The 22309-nt window shown below is 41.1% G+C and overlaps 1 protein-coding gene across 3 annotated transcripts in view; it reads right to left on the bottom strand.

The window, feature by feature from the left end:
• LOC117250933 (uncharacterized) overlaps window positions 1-21758 on the bottom strand; it is a 39747-nt gene extending 17989 nt beyond the window's left edge. Inside the window, exons 1-5 of one of the 3 annotated variants that reach the window (XM_078168621.1) lie at window positions 21153-21758; window positions 18967-19225; window positions 17036-17068; window positions 15971-16115; window positions 8136-12778 (exon numbers count right to left, since the gene is read on the bottom strand). In XM_078168621.1, coding sequence (XP_078024747.1) covers window positions 12691-12778; window positions 15971-16115; window positions 17036-17068; window positions 18967-19225 — 525 coding nt within the window. In that variant the 5' untranslated portion in view covers window positions 21153-21758 and the 3' untranslated portion in view covers window positions 8136-12690. Of the gene's footprint in view, window positions 1-525; window positions 1150-8135; window positions 12779-15970; window positions 16116-17035; window positions 17069-18966; window positions 19226-21152 lie in introns of those variants that run through there. The other 2 variants (XM_078168624.1, XM_078168623.1) reach the window with 2 other exon arrangements.
• Window positions 21759-22309: the final 551 nt, after the last annotated feature.

Raw genomic sequence — 22309 nt, 5'->3', positions numbered from 1 at the left:
GTATTTTCACCTTGTTTTATCTGGCCCCCATTCAAAAAAGTTTGGCTAGTCTCCAGGGAGGGTGGATGACGGTCACAACCACGCACAGTATAGGTATAAAATACTTGACTGCAAGATTAACAGTGCATCAATCTTCATAAGAAGCTTACACCCTTTCGTGGCGCTAAGCTACGAAGACCACTGCAGACAGGTAGGAAAAAAAAAAAAAAAGCACTAGAGTAAACCACTGTTTTGCCCTGCATGACATTAACTTCCTGAATCTTGAAAAGCCAAATAACTATCGATCAGAACATTGTACCCGATTATACCCGACAGCTCTGTACAGTCTCCTGAATGGGTTATTAATGTGGAGGCATGTAAATTATAAAAAATAAATAAATAAAAAGTGATATACACATTCCTCACATGCCTCTCCTGCTATCTGTCCCACCTGACCAGAATAAAACTTTTATCTTGGACAGTTTGCATCACTTTTTATTTTTCCTAACTGGAGCTTTCATCATAAAATGAGGACACTGCACTCACCTTGTAGTTCAGCTTCCTTGGGCAGAATGGAGGAAAAAATGCAGGCATTACACGTCCGGGGGTAGAGACTGGGCTGCATTTGGAGTCATTTGTTACGCTTGTCCGAGGAGTAGAGGAGGAACCAGGACCAGGAGGAGGAGCAATGGTGGAAACTGACTAATTTACAGAATCCCATCTGCCGCCATATTAGAGCAGCTCAAACTAGTCAAATCCATTAAAATTGACGTGTTTCAGACAGAAAACACCGAGCAGCTTCCAAAAGTCGATGTTAAAAAAAGCATCAGCTTTCACACAAACATAGAAAATGTCCGAGTTGTCGCGAGGGCGACGAGGAGAAAGACTGTTTCTCTTTCTCTAATGTCCAAACGACGTTTGGTGTTACTGATCCGCCCAGAAACGTCTTAAACCCGCTGCGACGGTGAGATTTGCCGGTCCACATCTTCGAGGAAAAATCCATTCTGTGTTTGGCAACGAGTGAAATCTTTTCCTCCGTAGATATAACGTTCACTTCTAAAACAATCAAATAGCTGAGGCCTCCTCGCAGGGCACGGAGAGTGAGGTCGGTCGGTCGGTAGGCGGAACTTCGGAAGCAACATGCAGACTCTGCGCACTTTGCGGGGCGTTTACGGGAAGTCTGGTGCAAATCCCTCCCCCTCTCCCTCTCTCTCTCTCTCTCTTTCGCTCTCTCTCTGTCTCCACTGACAGATTTATGCAATACTGTATGCTTTCTCACCTCTGCCATACACAAGGTTAATTTAAATCAAAAATAATTCAGAATCAGAAATATACTGCTAATATTTACATGCACTGGTCATTCCTGGCTTTGCAGCTGCCTCCAAATTTGTCACGGAATTGTCGTCATAGTCTCTTTCCTTTAATGAAACTTTACCATCCTTTAATAAAACTAAAGCTATGTAAGACCCGTTAGAATGCACCAGGATGCAGGAAATCTCTTTCGAGTTCTTGGGAGGGCAGCCCCGTCTCCGACAAGTAGTCCAAGTGCCAAACTGGTGAGTCAGAGCGTGTGACTCAAGGAGGAAGCAAGACGAGTCGAGGGGAAGTCAAGCTGCATACAGGGTGCGCACGTTTTAACAGAAGCCCACCATGAATTGATATGGTTCTAATATTGTGTCATATTGTTGTTATATTGTTGCCAGGCCATAATTAGGCCTACAATACATATTAAAGGGGGAGACACATTCCCTCTACGATTAAAATATGCACAACATCCCCAAATGACCCAAAATTGAGTTGTTGTCATAAATAGGCTAAACAGTCGTCCTTTAATGAAATGATGCGTTCCTGGGGATGGAGGGCAAATCCTCTGTGATGATGTCTGTGAACCGTGGACCGCCTCCGACGCTCCGCTACACAGAAATATGAGCCCCGAATGAAGTTTGAAGGTCTGCACGTGCACGTGCTTGCGCGTGTGAGTGGGAGGGAAGGAGAGAGCAAAACTTCCAGCTTGCAGCTCAGAGTCTGAGGAAACTCATTTTGAGAAAAACGGCCTTTAAAGTTATGTATTGTAAAACTACAAACATTTTAAAGTGGACCTATTGTGCTTATTTTCAGGGTCATAGTGATATAAACATTAGGGTCTAGTGTAATAGATTTATGTGCTTCACTGTTGCTGCAGCACCTCCGTCTGAAACGTTGTGGCTGCGTCCGAAAGGCCCACTGGCATACTGCATACTACTACTACGTACTACCACTAGATACTTCTCCTACCTACTAAACAAGTTGGGTCCATTGGAACATACTAAAAGATTGGTGGGAAAACACTCCATCTGCTGGCTTGGCTAGGTACTGCACCAAAATCTGAACGCACCTGTGACTATTGAAATTGCCCAAAAATTAAGCTGGCCACTCTTTACCCACCAGCAACATGTCTGCAAGCTCTCACATGCTTTTCAACATGCAAAATGCGAGGCGTCTGCCAGCTTTTGCACATAATTAATTCACTGCCACAGGTAAGCAATGACATGACATGCCACACTCAAAAACTTAAACTTTGCACTTTGAAGATCCTTTATATTGTTTTTGAAATAATCCAACCTGTTATGGTGATGACAACCATCATCACTTCTCATAAGTGTCACAACGCTAACATCATGTGTCAATCAAATGATTAGTTCATTGAATATCAATATCTAGATACAGCATTTCCACCAGCACATTCTGTCATGTGTGTAGGCTGAGTCACTTTGAACACCTGTCACCTCACACAGTACAGTGACATCCAATAAAACTGCTCTGCCGTGATGTACTTTCATTATGCCAAACTTAATCATCATTTGTTTTAACAGTACTAGTATTTATTATTATCATTACTTATTTTATTGTTGTTGTTTGTTGTTGTCTTTTGAATGTCAAATGAATGTGAATGTCCAATATCAAACTAACTTAATACCAGTATAAAACAGACCACTTTGTTCATAATCATAATAGCAGAAATACATTTTTGACCAATGAAAACTGTGTGTGTGTTGATAATTGCATATTTGTGCAACTTAAATCTTTAGCTTGTTGCACACACACACACACACACACACACACATATTTATATTTATATCTATATATATATATATATATATATATCTATATATATCTATATATATATATATATATATATATTTATATATGCAGTATGCTCTGCCATCATACTACAATGTAGGCGTGTTTAGTAGGGGTGGTAGCATACTGCTCCTCCCTACTACAGTTTCGGACATATTACATACTAATTTGATCTATTACAATCCATACTACTTGGCCTTTGGGACGCAGCCTCTGTTTTGGCTCATGTCTCGCCTCCCCAGCAGCCCTGTCTGCTCTAATTGGTCAGCTCACTCAGTTTGTTGTGATTGGTGCAACGCTTAGAGCGTGAATTGGAAACATCACGCCCCTTACCTTATCTGACTTCACCTCCCTCATCAGCCGGTGATCACGTGCTATCCGAAAATGGCCGAGTCATACGAGTGCATTGTCGTTCAGACTGGCGGAAAGTTTGTTTCAAAACTCCGTATGTGTAAAAAGCAAATCCACACGTGTAGAACTGAGATCCACAAATGTTTTTTCGATTCACAAATAAAAACTGAGTTCACAAATACCTGTTTGAAAGTTGTAAATGTTAGGAAGATATTCACAAATGCTTTTCATTTATTAGCAAATTAATTTAATGTATTCACAGATAGGCTATGCTTTTTATTTGTGGAATGTGTGTATTTGCAGATCCGTTTTATACTTGCAAAATATTTTTGTGAGTTTACAAATCCTTTTCTTTGTATTTGTGGAAGGTGTTTCATATTTACAGATTACACATTTACACACAGATTGTTGATCTGTTCACACACATAATTATGGAACAAATCTATCTCCATAAAACACCAGTCGACGGACAGCTTAGAAACAAACACTGGAGCAGGACGTTTCTCCTCAGTGGTAAGTTTTTGTTTTGCAGCCGTCTTGTATTTCAGCTGTAACATGATAACTGTGACTTATCTAACGCTACTGGGAACAACTGTATGTCTGTCCTCTGATTGAATGAAGTTAAAAAGGTCTGCTGCAGGGTACAAAAGGTTTCTAACAATATAGTCAGTTACAACATAACGTGGAAACGCCAACAGCAGCACTCAGCTGTTATATGACATAACAGCTCCAGCTTCAGTTATCGATAACATTGTCTCCTCCCTGGATAATAAACAATTTTGTGCAGCCCGGGCTACTAATTGAAGTTTTACAGTAAACGATAAAAACAAATATTGCATATTTGATCAGAGCAGGAATGCAAAATTGATACACAAACTAACACGGTAGGAAAATGAACGTGCATATTTAGAAAACCATCACTAAGCGTCACGAAATGTGATCAAAGCTGAAATGACAAAGATACAATGGATTAGTTTCCTTGGCTCCCCTGGGCTGTTGCTCAACCCCCCCAAAACTCAGAACGGAAATCCAAAGAAACAGTAAACTAGGCAGTGCTGATCAAATATAAATCAAGATCATGTTACTGCATTGCCTATTTCTTGCCTCAAATATTATAAGAAGCGGACTTTAATGCCATGTTTAGCTGTAAGTGGGTGCCATATTGTTTGGCGCACAGTGAAAACACAGGCTTCCTTGTCTATTTCTCTCCTATAATGTTGGATCTGATAGAAGTAGGCTTGAAACAAACTAGTTGGTGAAACATGTCGTCCTCTGAATGTTATCCTTTTTGTTTTTGTACACTTAAATTTATATTTTGGATTTTTATTCAAATTAAAATGCTTCTTAACCTTTTCGTTATCTTTTCATTATTATAACCTTGAATTTTACATCCAGTTCATCCTGTTCTTATCCAGAAGCTGTCACATATCGGCACTTTGTCAGTTGCCTTTTACATCTACATATTATACACTAGATATCCTCCTGCGTTTGTTGTTGACATTCCAGGACAGCCTGTCAGTTTACGCTGTGGATCACAAGCTGGTGTTTAGTTTAAAAAAAAAAAACCATCATGGCTTGACTCTACAGTCATACCAGAAGCTAAAACCGGCCTCCCAGGTGAAAGTCCGGGGTTTGTTGGACCCATCCGCCCCTCCATCCTACCTTATATGGACTTCCCAGCTCCTGAAATTGACCTTTCACTAAGCCCCGACAAGCTGTAAGCATGGTGCCAACACTGTAACTAACTGCGCTGTTTTTGTAAGCTGACACCATTTCCCTCAGTGGAAACAAAGCTTTTATTTACTTTAATTTCACAGATAAGAAACAATAAATTATGAAGACAATTATAGCTGCTGCGCAGCGATGGGTCGGGTCTGGGCATTTTTAGGCAATTCTGAACAACAAGCAGAAGAATTGGAAGACATTTAGGAATTTAGCAACACAATCTGCCTTTTTCATCAGCTGAGGCTTGAACTCACAACCTCTGAGACTAAGAATCAATTTCTATCTTACTGAGCTAATTAGTCAGTGACAATTCATGTGTAGCTTCACAAATTGACTAAGCCAAACGTGCAGGTTTAGCAGCTGTCCATGCATGGAAAAGCATATTTCAAACCACTGTAAAAAATTCAGTTATCGAAACAAAAATCTGAAAATACACATATTGCATCTAGACAGCATGGAGATGTTGGTAATTCATTTTAACAATGATTGATTTGCTTCATAAGTGAAAAACTGATGTTTAACTAGTTGAGCTATGTGCAAAGTGAGAAGCCTCAGATGGTTTCACACTTAAGTATTGACACTGGATCTTTGTGCAAAGTTTGGTTTTCAAGCATGAGAAGGCAGATTTTCTAGCAGGAAGAAGACTTGTAGATGCTGAACACCAATGAGTCAGGCTCAGGCAATTCTAAGCAATAAACTGGAGCACAGGAAGATGATTAAGATGTTTACATTACAATGTGGATTCTGCACCAGTTGAGGCTCAAACACGCAACCTCTGGAACCTAAGACAGTCATCTACCGCTCTGAGCTATTTGGCAAGTAGCAACTCAACAGTGGCTTCACAAATTGAGTAAGCCATTCACTGTTGTGTAGGAAAGCAGCCATCCGTGCATGGAAAGGCAGATTTGAAACCACTGTAAAAAATTCAGTTATTAAGACAAAAATCTGAAAATACACATATTGCATCTAGACAGCATGGAGATGTTGGTATTATTTGTAACAATGATTGATTTGCTCCATAAGTAAAAAACTGATGTTTAAAATTGCCATTTTTACATTGACTCCAATTGTTCACATTAGAGCAAAATTCAAAATGCTGTCAAAAATTCAGTTTTTGAGATAAAACTCTGAAATTTGCCACACATCATCTACCATGACTCTAGAATTTTGTCATTTTTTTCATGAACATTGAAGATTTATTTAGCAAGAATTTGCATGTATATGTTTATAGTACCGTTTACAGTCAAACATTTTGATGCACTGTAGGCTCAATTTTTGATAAATCAAAAATCTGAGAAACGTAGTTTTTGTAGGACAGTCTGAAGATGCTCTGTAGCAAGTTTGGTGTCAACTGAGCAAAAATTGTGGGAGGAGAAGGGTTTAAGAAGTTTTACAGTTATTTTTAATAGGTTTAAGTGTACAAAAGTTTCTTCAGTATTGGGGCTAGAGTTTGATGAAAGTTGTGAAGTTGTAGCACGTATGGTTGATTTGTTATGAATTTTCAAAGTTTTGAACTTTAGACACTTGCTGTAGCGCCACCATCAGGACTATTGGCTGTGGCTACTATTGAGTTTACAGCTGAGGATATCTGGCATGAGACTGGACTTTTGTGCAAAGTTTGGTGAGTTTTCACCCATGGTAAGTATGATTTCCTCGGAAGAAGAAAGAAGAAGAAGAAGAATACCTAGGATTACAATAGTGTCCTGGCGGCTTAGCTGCCCGGACACCCTAATAAAGCCTCCACAAAAATAGCATTTTGAGTCTTGTGTCTATTTTATCCTGGCTTCATATGAGCAGAAGAAATCTCCGCTCGTCACTTGGATAATTTAGAAAATGTAAAATGCCATTTGCTTGTGCTAATAACGTTAGTATGATATATATGTTTGGAAAATGTGTTTCCTTTGTGTTTGTGAGCTGTAATGGAGCTGAATTTTGTAACGTTACCTTTGTTAAAAGTTGCTGTTGTCCCTGGTTTTATATGAGAAGAGGAAAAGTCTGCTAGCTGCTAGGCTAATTTATACAATGCAAGATGCCATGGGCTTGTGCTAATAACATTAGCATGTTGTATTTGTGGGGAAAATGTGTCCAGATCAAGACAAGTGTTTGTCTGTGAATGCTGCGAGTTATAGTGAAGCTGATTTGTGTACTTGTGTTTGAAATTGTCTCTATTAAGCCATGTTTAATGTGTGTTTAATGTGTGTTTGAATCAACTAAACCTTCAGCAGTTCATAGAAACCCCACAACCGACTAGTGTTTTAGAGTTGTAACTGCAGAGTGACACTTGGTTTCCATTACAGTTTTGCGTAAAATTAAAGCAATATTTTGACAATTTCGATAAAGTACAATTGTGGCTTGCAGGTGTTTCCATTTAAAGGTGTTTTACATCTAAGCCGTAATTCTCGTAAAGTTCCGTCTCGCGGAGCTTGCGGGAATTCTCATAAGAAAAAATGGATGTCCAGAGTCCACTCCATCAACTTATTGATGTTGGCAATGTGGTTTTGGTTGCATCTACTGCTGTTGCCGTGCCCATTTTTTAACAAAACACGAAGGCAGCGGATGATAGCGGTTTCCTCTGTCCACACGTACCGTGTCATTTTGTTTTAATTATAGGGCAGCCCCTGTAAATCCGGATGGAAAAGAACCCGTCCGGTGACGTAATGGGGCCACTTGACGTGTTAATGCACTAGAAGTGTTTCCATGACACTTTTGCGACATCCATCAGTAAAAAAGCTGCAGACATTTATCAAAGATAAAGGTATGAAGATATCCTCAGATACAGTAGCAAGGCTTGAAGCAAGAAAAAATCCTGTGCCTGAAATGTTTTTAGAGGGCCTTCTGTGCTAGGGGGGTCTGGGGGCATGCCCCCCCGGAAGAAAATTTTGAACATTTGACGTCTAAATGAATTAATCTGGTGCACTTTGAGAGTATCAATCAAGTATCACATCAAGGAGCTAGAATAACAATTTCAAGGTTTTTAATAATGAAATATGAACAGTTCACCAAAAAAGGAAAATTTGGTCATCAGCTACTACAAAATGGCTGGGGCCGGGCAATTTTAGGCAATTCTGAGCAACAAGTGGCAGAATAGGAAGACAACAAGAATGCATTAAAATGTACGTTTTACATCTGTTGAAGCTTGAACTCACGACCTCTGACACCAAGGAGCATCTTCTATCTGACTGAGCTAATTCGCAAGTGACAACTCATTGGTGGCTTCACAAATTATCTCACTTATCTCTACCACACCGCCTTTCTTTTTCTGTATGTGTCAATTGCAACCCCCAACCTGTAGCCATTTCTCTCTCTCTCTCTCTCTTTTTGTGTGTGTGTGTGTGTGTTTTCATCTCTCTCATGTCTAGACCAAACTGAACAAATATTTATAGACAGACAAGCAACATCATAATTTAACAGGCTAAGATTGGCCGGATTCTCTCGTCTTTTCTGTGTCCGACTTCCTGTTTGGTATGATCCGCTCTATCCAGCTTGACAGAGGTGCTCACGGCTCGTGTGAAAAATAGACCAGATGCCGAACTGAAGCGCTGCAGTGCGCGAGCCTCCGCAGGCACTCCGCTCTGCTCACCGGCCTGTGTGGACAGTCAGATAGGTTAACATGGACGCCGACTGAAAACTGCCTCCGCTGCTGGGCGCTGTGCTTCGGTTCTGCGTCCGGTGTGTCCGTGGCGTGACTGAATGAGAGACTGTGAAAACTTAAGGCCCGCCCTACTCTGCCTCTGATTGGCTAGAAGTCCTTGTTTACCTTGAGTAATGTGATACACCATTGGTAGTTGGAACTATCACTTTGCTTTGCTTTAAAACGACTGGTTAAATCACTGTTGCTACAGCAAGATGATAAAATATTCACGAGAAAAAAATATTCCTGCACCAGAATATCCCTGCGCCGGAAATCCGGCACCATGCCGGAGAACTTCAAGCCCTGCAGTAGGTCTGTAAAATATCACACACTTAGGCCCAATTCCAACCCGGCCCCTAAAGACTCAAGCCTCGAACCAGCACTAACTTAACTGACGTCAGCTGTAAGTGATTGAGTGTGAGAGTCTGAAAGGGCTCTGGATGCTACAAATAGGAATGGGACAGCACTTATCCCCCTCTCTACAAAATGTTGTTAACATTGGCGGCTCTGGGCGTGATCATTTATCGGTTATTGTCATCATATATTCCACACACAAAGAATATATATCTATATATATTGATAGATAGATAGATAGATAGATAGATAGGGTTGGGTACCGTTCATAATTGAACCGATACGGTACCGGTACCGGTATCTGGAATTCGATACCGGTACCAAACGGTACCTTATTTCGGTACTTTTTAACCCTATGGGCCCTAGGCCTTTTTGGGGTATTTTTTACTGCCTTTACTTTTAAGCTCATATCACAGTCATTATAAAGGCTACATACACATGCTATATCTTGTTTTTTTCAGGACAATCTGGGCTAACCAGATTTGCCATCATTCCATGTCCTTCTATGTGCCTGTATTTTATATTAATTTTTATATCAATGAAAAAAACAAATCTGTGTGCCTAAATTCTTACATTTTTACATGTATCTCACCATAGCAAGTTGGAAAAAGAAATTCTGCCATATCTGAAGAGGGGAGACTCTCTGGAATCTGGCAATATAAGAACCATGATGGTGGGACATTCTGTCACTTCACAGCTGTCCAAAACATGTGGTTTGTGCCAGGCGGACATGATTGCCAGTATTTTTTCATTATTGCAAGAAATTCCATTGACTCATTCACAAGTCAAAAATGTGTTTTATCTGAAAGAAACATGCAATATTTACATCTAAGATAATAGAAAAATAGTCAACCAAGTGCAATGATGTCCTCCAAGATAATATTTGTTTTTCAGTTTCAGTTATATATTGGGGAGACATTTTGGGCATTGGTGGGGGGCACGTGTCCCCCTCAATGTATATGGTGACTACGGCCCTGTCAGCATGCATAATCAGGCTACAGTTGTCTGGGTGCGCAAAGGTGAAGTGGCTGGTTTTGACATACAAAGTTTGATGGAGTGTCAACTGGACAATATGGAGATATTTGCATCTTGAAAGCCGGACTACAAATGTGGATAGATAGGGAGAAACACACACAAGCCTAAGACGTGGTAAGATACGATATTCCTCACTATATGAAGTGACTGATAACAAGATCTGTATAATGGATTGTAAAGAAATTCGTCAGGTTTTTATTTAGACAATTGATCTGGATTTATAGCGTGATGGGATGACAGCACAATGATGTGTGTGGTCCTGCGCTTTCATGTGATATGCGTGGCATTTCTGTGCGAGCCTGCGTTCACGAGTAATCCATCCAAGAGTAATGTGTGTGCAAAGCTGTATGAAAGCTCTCTTATACATCATTTTATTGTAATTTTTCGCTGTCAAAACATTGGACAATTCTGCTGTTTCCGCTGATATGCGTGGCTTCTCGCTATGACGCACGGTCGCGGAGAAAATCCACAGAGAAGAACGGGTGTGAATTTGGACGCACTATGTCGTTCGGGCCCATAGTCTAAACTTCTCAGTATCAACATTTTATTGAGAACATTTAGGAACAGTGCTGCACGTTAACTTTTGTCTGCACATTGTTTTTGTCGCCATTGTTGCTGAGTCTGAGGTGTGAGTCATGCGCTCTCGCTCCGCCTCCACCTCAGGTACCGAAATTTGGCACCGTTTCATTTTAAGTGAATCGGTACTCGGTAGTATCGACTTGAATCGGTACCAAGTACAAAAAGTACAGAGTTTCGGTACCTAACCCTAATATAGATATATATTCTTTGTGTGTGGAATATAACCACTGGTATTCCTCTGACTTCATGTGTGTTTATGTACCATCTTAAATCCTTGTTAATGTAATGTTTCATTGTTTATCTATCTGTTTTTTCGCTCTCCTTCCATAACGTTAATGTTTGCATATCTGCCGACCGTGTTACTTCCGGTGTTCTGAGGGCAACCCCTGTATTTGACGTCACAACGCTATGAACTGTGGGTAATTTCCTTACCGTAAGTCCGCATCGATGCTGACCTACGGTAAGGGGGCATAAAGGGCTCACTCACTGACTCACTGACTTGACGATTTGACAATGGGACAGCCCTCACACACTCACGCACTTCACATGAATGCGCCTCTAAGTCAGTGAGTCTGTAAGGGATTGGATTGGAATTGGGCCTTACACTTCACTGCTGTTTTTATTAGTTTTACTGACCGTGGATGGAGTGGGTGCTAGTGTTAATCCAGTCATGACTCAATTTCTTCAATTTAAAAATTCATGTTTCACCCAACGTACTGTGGACATGGAGGAAATTGAGGAAAATATTCAAGGAGACTCATCCACTCAATATTTTAAAAACACTGGAAGGAAACCCAGAGCTATCATCACAGGGGCTAGGTCCAAATCTTACATCTTGGCAAAGAGTAGGCATTACTAGAATTCATGATCTCTTTGAGAAAGGGAGATTTAGAACGTTTGAATCACTGAAAACTCAGTACCACATATACAAGAATGATCATTATAAATATTTACAGGTCAGACATTATGTGTATGAGAAAACCAACTCACTGGAATACTCTAACGATTCTTGTCCATTAGAGATGTTTTTTCTGAACCACAAAGAGCAAAAACATTTTGTGTCGAAATTTTATTCAGAAATGTTGAATTTTATATGCGGATAAACTGGCATGGCTTAAAACATCATGGTGTACTTCACTGAAATGTGTGATAAGTGACGATATGTGGAATGACATCTTGCGATTACCCTCCAGAATTTCAATTTGCAACAGATAAAGAATTACAATATAATGTCCTACATAATATTTATATATCGCCATACATTTATAGTAAATATACAGCAGGAGTTTCACCAAATTGTCCCAAATGTAAAAGTCATGCAGGCACTAGGTTGCATTGCCTGTGGGAATACAATACAATTCAGGTATTCTGGAGGGCAATATGTGCAAACATTAGTATTGCAATAGGACAACAGGTGTCACCAAATCCACTTTTATGTTTGCTTGGAAATGTCCCCAATTTTCTTAAACAACATGAGGAAGTGATTCAATCACTCTTAATGCTGGCAAGAAAAGCAATCATGGTGAAGTGGGTAGGAGATGATCCTCCCTCTGTTCTTATGTGGAAATCTCTGATATCTGAGGTCATGGCTCTTGAAAAATTGGGACATTATCAATGGGAGGATTCATACTTTTCAGCAGAAATGGAAGAGACCATTGGAACATCTTGGAGTTAAATACAATTTGGAACTGAACTAACTGGACATATGCTTGAAATGGGACATTACAGGAATCTGACCCATGTATGTGTTTCACTAGTTTGACTTTCATATTGTTTAAGTGCTGTGCTTCTCTCTTTTCACTTTTTGACCAGTCTTGTAAACCTGTGAAAATTGTAATTTTGTAATTTGATTTTTTGAATGCTTCTGGAAAATTGAATAAACGTTTATAAAAAAAATTAGTTAAAAAATTCATGTTTCAAGTCGAAAACATGACGTCAGCAGATCCCCTTGAGGGTGTCCTGTTGGTGAGGGCGACTGATTGTTCGCTCTCCTCAGTTTCTGGTCTGTAAACACAAGAGTTTCACTGTGAGTTCATTTGTGCTTCACAAACACATAACAGTAATGCTGAGATTGAGTTGAGACATGCATGTTAATCATCAGAAAGCTAAATGTTTTCTTAAGATGAGACTTGATTCAAACAAATATTTCAGTCCATGTTCACACTGTTATTCGCACTTTGTCTCATTCTGTTCAAAAGCTAAACACAGGAAACCACTTCAGGTTTTTACAGACATAAAGACACATTATTTTACCCATGTAACAGAACACAAAGCTTTTTAGAAGCAGTGTGACTGCATGAAAAGATAATGGAAAGAAGAAGATGGCTCATTTTTTACCTTTATTCAACTGAACACAGTACAAAGACGTGTTCGATGTTCAAACTGATAGTTTGCTTTTTGTAAAATACGCACTCAGTCTAAATTTGATGTCTGCAAAATGTTATAATAAAGTTGGCACAGGAGCAATAAAAGACTGGGAAGGTGGCTGAATGCTACAAAACACCAGTTAGGAATGTTCCGCAGGTAAACTGGTGACAGCATCAAGACTGGGTATACAGCAGGGGCGATTGCTCTGAGACAACAAGGGAAGCTGAACTTCCCCTAAAATTTCATAGAAGAAATGATCAAATATGTACTATTGAATTTACATTAAAATAAGAATTTACATTGCATTAAACGTGTGCTAGGATGCGTTTAACATCATGACTATGACGGTCAAACGTCAGCTGTTTATCACCAGTTTTCAAACGCGACCTCCCTGTCATACATTCTCGTGTGAGCACGGTGGACGCGGAGCCTCCAAGCATTCCTATGAGACAGCGCTGAGCAGGTTTTTTTCATGCAGCAAAGCGAGACAGTCATTGGATAAATGCGACAAAATCATCACTTCCAGGGAGGCTCAGCTTTCCTGGGACCTAATGGAGCGGTAGGCGGGAGAGGACGCTTGGTGTATGCATGATGATTGGAGGAACTGTCTAAAAGGCTGAACCCCTTTGTGACTGACAGCGCTTTGGAAATACACAGCGGCATCGGTGAGTGGAGTCTTCTGACAGAGTGCCGTCCGGAGCTCCTTATTTCCATAAACCATATAGCTCATTTTCACCATTTGTAAACCCATCTCAAATCTCTGAGGTGTGTTTTGCTGTGGTTCTATGGCATGAGTGTGGTTGAAAAACAGCTTCATTTAAATGACCCTTTCATGAGTTACTACCTCGCTACAATAATGACAAATTTTATGATGTAAATTTTAAGTGAGCTTCCCCTGTTTGAAAGAGCAGCAGCAGCCACTGGTATACAGGGGCATCCTCAAAAAGCTCAGCTGTTCACAAGCAAGGACGGTCACTTTGCGAAAGACAGTCAAACAGTTTCACAACCAAATTTCTCAGATTTTAGGATTTCACATCTACAATCTATAATATCATCAAAAGATTCAGAGAGTCTGGAGAAATCTCTGCATGTAAGGGACAGGGCTGAAAACCACTGAATGTCCATGACCTTTGACCAACATGACTGTATGAAGGATATTATTTCATGGGCTCAGAAACACTTTGGAAAACCACTGTCAGTAAACACATCGCTGCATCTACAGATGACACCTCAGACTCTACCATGCAAAATAAAAGCCAGATATCAACAACATCCAGAAACAGCTCCGCCCACTTCTCTGAGCTCATCTGAGACAGACTGACACAAAGTGGTCTGACCAGTCCATCATAGACGTCCTGTCCTCTGGGACCATCCAGATTGTTACCAGCTCAAAGCTCAAAGCCAGCATCTGTGATGGTATGGAGGTGTGTTAGTGCCCATGGCATCATGGGTAACTTCACATCTGTGAAGGCTCCATGAATGTTGAAAGGTACAGACAGGTTCTGGAGCAACATGTGCTGCTATCCAGACGGAGTCTTTTTCAGGGGTGACCCTGCTTATTCCAGCGAGACAATGAGACACATTCAGTACGTTTACACGGACAGTTTAAGTCCACTTTTAATCTGAATGAAAGGCCATTCCGATTAAAAGTGGTCATTCCGATTGAAAATTAAATCCGATTAAAGGGGGTGGTTTATTCTGTTTGTCATTTCGGATGAAAGAATTTTGTGTGCATGTATACACTCATTCCTCTTTAAGTTCATTCCGGTCTTTCTGCGCATGCTCGTTTCCTTGCCCTTCTGGCGCGATGACATATATAGCGTGCATAGCAATGGGCCGCATAGCAACGGGCTGAGATAGAGAAGTCGGACTTGTTGCACTCACCAGTTTCCATTCGCCACAGCACGGTCTTCTACCTCCCTTCTCCTCCTCAACAGATGAAGCATTAGCAGAACAAGGTTGCTGTCGTACTGCTGCTTCAAGAATATAAGCAAAACACGCCCGAAAAAGGCACTAAGAACGGCGGCGTCAAGCATCTTGTTACCCAGAGTGAGGACTACAGTGTTTTCTTCCAGTAAACGTAAACACGTAACATCCGCCCTGCCCCCTATCCAATCAGAAACCTTCCCTGGCCCAAACCTTGCGCAGACTTGAATAAAGGCGATTAAACTGATCTCCCATGTAAACCCTCATTCGGAATGAATATTTCTTATGTAAACTACCTGGAAAAACTTTAATTCCGAATGATTTCATTCAGATTTATTTCATTCTGAATGAGAAGCCATGACCATGACCTGCCTGCAGTCCACACCTGTCTCCCCCTGAACATGTGTAGAACATTATGAAGCACAAAATACAGTTCTCAAACACTTACTGAGTGCTGTTAAAAGAAAAGGTGATGTCACACGGTGGTAAACATGCTCCTGTCACAACTTTATCATAACATGTTGCAGACATCAAACTGAGAATAAATATATTTACCAAAAACATTGATCAGTTTGAACATTAAAGGTCAGCAAAACTTCTTTTTTTTTTTTTTCTTTTTTGAACTTGGGGTTGTCCTGGGTATAAAATGCTGTGCTATAAAATGTGGTGCTGCAGCTTTTTACCTGGTGTTTTGTTTTATTTTTAACCCCTCGTCCTTTTTTTCTGCTGAACATATTATGGTTGAAAATCCTAATTAACTTCCAGCACTATCAAATATCGTGCTCTGCAGATTTCCCTCCAAATCTGACCTGATGACTCAGAGAGGAGAGCACGTTCAGCCTCAGTCTGGTCATAACACTGATGGCTCACATTACATGCGTGGAGTCAATGGTTTTTACTTACCTCTGACTACAACTACCCTGTTTGGCTCTGAGGGATTTCAGCAGCTTTTTCCGAAATATGTAGAGAAGCACCCCGATGAGGAGGAGGAGGAGGAGGAGGAGGAGGATGGGGATGATGATGGCAAGAAGCCATGATTTTGAAGCCCCTATCGAACACAGAGGGAACAACATACACAGCAGCAGTGAGACATGAAGTCAGAGCTCAGACTCCAATGAGCTCAGACGGTGTTTGGATGGACATGCATGGATCAAATGCTGAAGGTGTGAGGTATTTAAGATGGGAATGGTTCAGTTTGGACTCTGTCTTTTAATAACTGATAAACAACAAACTTGTACATGAAACATGGATGTACAGAACCACGATATAGAAAAAGAAATTAAACAAACTATAAGCTGTTTATGAAATGAAGCATGGTGAGGATAAAAACTAACTAAAATACCATTGTGTCCCCCATTTCCTCTTTCCACTTGATTAAATAAACTTTTCACACCCAGATGATCTCACATCATCAGCTTAGCTTTAAATCCAAAAGAGCAATATCTTTACATTTTGACTGATATTCAACTTGAATCATTGAAACAGCTTGAAACTTAAGGTTTGAAAATAACTACACAAATGATTTGGGATCAAAAGACAAAAAATATGCAACAACTGCAGATTAATATTTGACTGAACTGATAGTTTTATTTGATGCAGATAAAAAAAGCAGTTTGTCCAATTTCAGGTTTTTTGTTTTAACTTGTGACATTATTCCTTTATAATATAAATTGTGGACAGTTTGATTACAGTGTAGCTTACAGTCGACCACCAGATGGTCCTAAAATACAGCTCATTTAAACCCTACTGACTATTCAGATGGCACTTACTTTAAACAAAGGGCGAAGAGCGTTTCCACATTGATGCATTTCTACTTGTATTTAAGTAAAATGTAACATCTTCCACCATTGTCTGTGACACTTTTCTTAACCTGTCAGGGGGGGGGAGGTTCAGACTATCTGACAGTAAAAGTGTGTAATAATAAATAATAATAAAAGTGTGTAAATAATGAATGTATGTGACACTTACCATCATCACCATCAGAGGGAGGTTTGGGGCAGTCTGTAAAAAACACAGTGAGTCAGTGTTCAACTGTTTTGACCAAGAAAAGTGATAAAAGTTTCACTGTTTCTACTGTTAATTTAAAACCCAAACAAACACACATGCTCCTTCTTAAGCCTGTCCTCCCAAACTTTTGGGACGCGCATTGCCAAGGCAACAACAGTTACAACTGGTGAGCCAGCTGACCGAGAATGGCGTAATCCACAGGGGGGACGCGGACTTTCACTTAGCTGCTGTAGTGAGTGACTCTAACTGCTATCCAGCAGTCTGATCACCAACTTTCTGTTGGCGGTTGTGTTTTTAGGTCTTCGTGGCAATAAAATCTTTTGCAAACGTTGTATGGTGTACAGAGCGAATAGCACAGGAAGCAATATAAAGTTACCTAACATCAGTTAGGGTTAGCTGTGGCATGTGTCACTTTAGTTGCTGCTGCAAAGCTAATATGCAAAGAGGACGAGATGGTTTCCCAGAGCCAGCTTACCAGCTCCAGACAGTGATACTGAAAGCTGACCTACAGGTATTAGTTCTGTGAAACAGCAAAAGCATGGTTACCACCAAAAACAGAGCAACCTCCATCTTCATGCCTTTTAACTCTCAGAGGTCTCTCCTCTGTCTCTGTTGAAAAGCCTCACTGACATTAAAGCGGCTGTTTGCCCTAGCCTGTTCATATCCCTTCCATTTCATTTTTGGTCTGTCTGACCTTCTCCTCTGTGGCTGTATCTTAGTCATCTCTTCTTCTTGATAATACACTGTGGATTTCAGGATCTCAGCCAGTGCTGACAGATTTGTTACTGCTCCAACGCCCTATACTCCAGCTGCCTCACAATGGACTTTCCTCTTCCCAGTGCACCCCTGAGTGCTCCCTGTCGCTACGGCTAGAACAGTGTTTTGAAGGTTGGTCCGAGCCACTTTGTTGGTTTCCCATTTACAGAGTCAGGTTTGTGCCTGAACACCAGATTTTTTCTGTGCACACAGAAGAGACAGCTAGTAGACTGAGAGGAGAATACAGCTACTGAATTTCACCAAAAGTGTATTGGATTGGAATCATAGACTCCATCTTTAAATATTAGGGATGCATGATAATATTGGCACATCATCAGTTTTAAAATGAGATCAGCCAACATGCTGTTTCTTATTTTGCACACATTGAAAAGTATTGTATTTTATGTCTCCACCTGCAGGTGGGCCATCATGATTAGAGTACGCATGCAAAATATGATGTTTATTTAACTACAGAAGACACTTGGTGATCACTAAAATCAGGTGGGGAAAAAAGTGGATACATCGAATCAATATCTTTATCGGCCAAATTAGTTGTTACATATTCGCATATAACGGATATCTGCAAAAAAATCCAATATCGTGCATCCCTATAAAATATGCACTTTTGTTCCATCATGTAAACAAACCACATAGCTGTCAGATGTGCACTCAAGATCAGACTGGAGACATAACCATTTAAAAGATGGGTGAGTAGTCTAGCTGGGTCAATTTCTGGTTTTGCTGGCAGAGTCAGTCTGTAGCAGCTCAAATTCAGTCTGGCCAGCGTTAACTCACCACACTAACAGCAAACTTTCTATTACTACCATTACACTGATTAGACTCAGCACACTGTGACCTCTGTGCAGGGGGTTTGTGCCAGCTGAATTCAAGTTGCTACAGCCGCTGCTGAATCTGTCTCTGGAGCTTCCACCCCCCTGTCCTGCTGGCAAATAGTCTCCTAGTGGCAGGGAGTGAGGCTACTGTTACCATTTCTGCTTCTAATAGTAAAAATCATCATTTGTATTATTAGTACTGCAACAAATACTATTGCTATTGCTACTATTCTTGTCATGTTAACGTTGAAGACTCTGTAAAGCTTTTCTCAGTAGGATCAAAACAAATCTGGAGTTCCTTACCGCTCTTCAAGAGGTCTACCGAGACTCCTCCTGCCTCCATCATTATTTTCACACCGTCTGTCAGGTTATGGCAAACAGCGTAGACCTTCTGCTCAAGACAGACCCAACAGAGGGAGTCAGGAGGGCTGGAGGGGGAAGAACAGAGAGGGAGTGGGCCCCCATGGCTGCTTCTAGTCCAGAGATTTTCATCGTCATTGTCAAGGTCAAACAGCAAGGTGGCGTTCATTGCAGCTGGATCAGATGAACTGAAGCAGGTCATCTTGAGAGAGGGAGGGAGGGAACAAAAGAGGGGACAAGAGAAAAGTCATCAGAAGTTTCCCTTTATTTCTTCACATCTGTCTGAATCAGATGCTGACAGTATGGCGCGCACACACACACTCTGCATCTTAAAAATGATTGTCATCTACACAGTGCACATACTCAGCTATTTGACCAATGAAACACCACAGTGATCATAGGGTTTTGATGGTTTGCCACTCTTGTTGTCCTGCAGGCATGTTAATTATTTGTGGTTTGTAAGCCTGTAACGATACACGTATCGAAACCGAAATCGCGACACTCTAAGACAAAAACCTGTGTCGCCTTTGAAATGGCAGAACCTCAGGTTCAGCATAGGTTTGACGTTGAGAACAGAGATGGAAATCCCCAAGTTGAACATGTTAATGCACCTTCAAAGACGCCATTCTGAAATTAATTTAAGTGGGGCACGGAAGAAAACACAGGCACAATCTAAAGTTACTCTGCCAAATTTATTTCAAATGAAGTTGCCAGCCAATTCTGACCGGGCTCAAAAAATTACGAGGGGCATTGGGATTTTCATGTCGCTCGGCATGAGCCCATTTTCAGTGGTCGAAAATGAGGGGTTTAAGCATTTGATTTGTGTGCTTGAGCCCCGTTACGTACTGCCAAGCCAGGTACATTTCTCCCAAAATGTGCTACCTAAACTCTTCGAGGAAGCAAAGCGCAAATTAAAGGAAGAATTAAATGCTGCTGAATCCATCGCAATCACCACTGATGGATGGACGTCCCGTGCCACACAAAGCTACATGACCGTAACCGCACACTTTATCACGGAGAATTGGCAAATTGCGAACCCCGTCCTCCAAACACGCGCTGTGTACGAGAGCCACACAGCCGAGCATTTGGCAGAAATACTGGAAGCGGCTGTGGCAGAGTGGAAAATCAGCAAGTCAAACGCCCCCGTTCCTGTGGCCACAGATAATGCTAAAAACATTGCTAAAGCTGTGGAACTGACCGGGTTTTCGCCGCATGTGAGATGCTTTGCGCACCCTGTTAACCTGGCTGCACAGAGAGGGCTGGACGTGCAAGAGAACACTCATCCAACTCTTTCGCTATTAACACACTTCTACAATGTGCTACTTTTAATTTGATCTCATGTGTGTAACCTCTTGTCATTCTGTTAAATGTTTTTGTACCTTGTTCTTGTAGCCTACGTGTTATACATGTCCTTAACATGGATGTTTTGTAAAAATAAATAAATGAAAGCGCAAAAGGGAACCAAAATGCAACGTGAACGGCGAATTAAAAAACGAGGGTCAACACCGAGGTAGCCTTTCCCAGGTGGAAAGAGCTGCGGAAGGAGAAAGGGTTTAAAAGGGACGCTGATGTTGCCTGCTTTCTTCTCAACAGGTAAAAAAAACTTTACAGCCTGAAGTAGCTCTCCTCCTCCTCTTCCTCCTCTTCCTCCACGCCTAGCTCCTACCGATCCTCTGCCCCTCTCCCTCTCGTTGCAGGCGTTGTCACCAGATGACAATATACGCACAGCAAAAATATAAATTAATGTAACCCGACTAATTGGTAGGCCTACATAGTTCTTGCTTGTTACACTCTGAGGATCACACTGTCATAGAGCAATATTAGCACTTTGGGAACATTTGTTTGTGTTTGTTAGTGGCCAGCTGAGCCAGTAGCCTGGTTATGTTCCAGGTTTGCACATACCCTAGAACAGGCATGTAAATTATAATAATAAATTAATAAATAAAAACATCGACTGTTACTTATCTTTGAGAGAAAAAGTGCATTAAGTGATATACACATTCCTCACATGCCTCTCCTGCTATCTGTCCCACCTGACCAGAATAAAAACTTTTATCTTGGACAGTTTGCATCACTTTTTATTTTTCCTAACTGGAGCTTTCATCATAAAATGAGGACACTGCACTCACCTTGTAGTTCAGCTTCCTTGGGCAGAATGGAGGAAAAACGCTGGCAATACACGTCCAGGGGTAGAGACTGCATTTGGAGTAACGTTACGCCTGTCTGAGGAGTAGAGGAGGAACCAGGAGGAGGAGCAAATGGTAGTAATTTATGGAATCCCCATGTGCCGCCATATTAGAGCAGCTCAAACTAGTCAAATCCATTAAAATTGACGTGTTTCAGACAGAAAACACCGAGCAGCTTCCAAAAGTCGATGTTAAAAAAAGCATCAGCTTTCACACAAACATAGAAAATGTCTGAGTTGTCGCGAGGGCGACGAGGAGAAAGACTGTTTCTCTTTCTCTAATGTCCAAACGACGTTTGGTGTTACTGATCCGCCCAGAAACGTCTTAAACCCGCTGCGACGGTGAGATTTGCCGGTCCACATCTTCGAGGAAAAATCCATTCTGTGTTTGGCAACGAGTGAAATCTTTTCCTCCGTAGATATAACGTTCACTTCTAAAACAATCAAATAGCTGAGGCCTCCTCGCAGGGCACGGAGAGTGAGGTCGGTCGGTCGGTAGGCGGAACTTCGGAAGCAACATGCAGACTCTGCGCACTTTGCGGGGCGTTTACGGGAAGTCTGGTGCAAATCCCTCCCCCTCTCCCTCTCTCTCTCTCTCTCTCTCTCGGGAGGCAGTAGTAGTCTAATGTCAAACTGGTGAGTCAGAGCGTGTGACTCAAGGAGGGAGCAAGACGAGTTGAGGGGAAGTCAAGCTGCATACAGGGTGCGCACGTTTAAGTGCACCATGAATTTATATGTTTCTAATGTGTCATATTGTTGTTATATTGTTACCAGGCCATCAATTACAATACATATTAGAGGGGGAGACACATTCCCTCTACGATTAAAATATGCACAACATCCCCAAATGACCCTAAATTGAGTTGTTGTCATAAATAGGCTAAACTTTCTAACACTTTCAAAGGGAGCCATTTTGCATAAAGAGCACTTTTACTTTGATACTTTAAACACATTCTTCAAAGATGAAGAATGATGCTCTATAAGAAGAATTAATTGTGACACACACACACACACACACAGGCCCAATACACTGAGGATGCCGTGGTGCTATTTGGCTACTCACATTGTTGATTAACAGTAGTCCTTAAATGAAATGATGCC

This window comes from Epinephelus lanceolatus, chromosome 6 (assembly GCF_041903045.1).
Source record: "Epinephelus lanceolatus isolate andai-2023 chromosome 6, ASM4190304v1, whole genome shotgun sequence".
NCBI lineage: Eukaryota > Metazoa > Chordata > Actinopteri > Perciformes > Serranidae > Epinephelus > Epinephelus lanceolatus.
The sequence above is the reverse complement of the archived record's forward strand: the minus strand, read 5'-3'. Positions and strand labels throughout refer to the sequence as shown.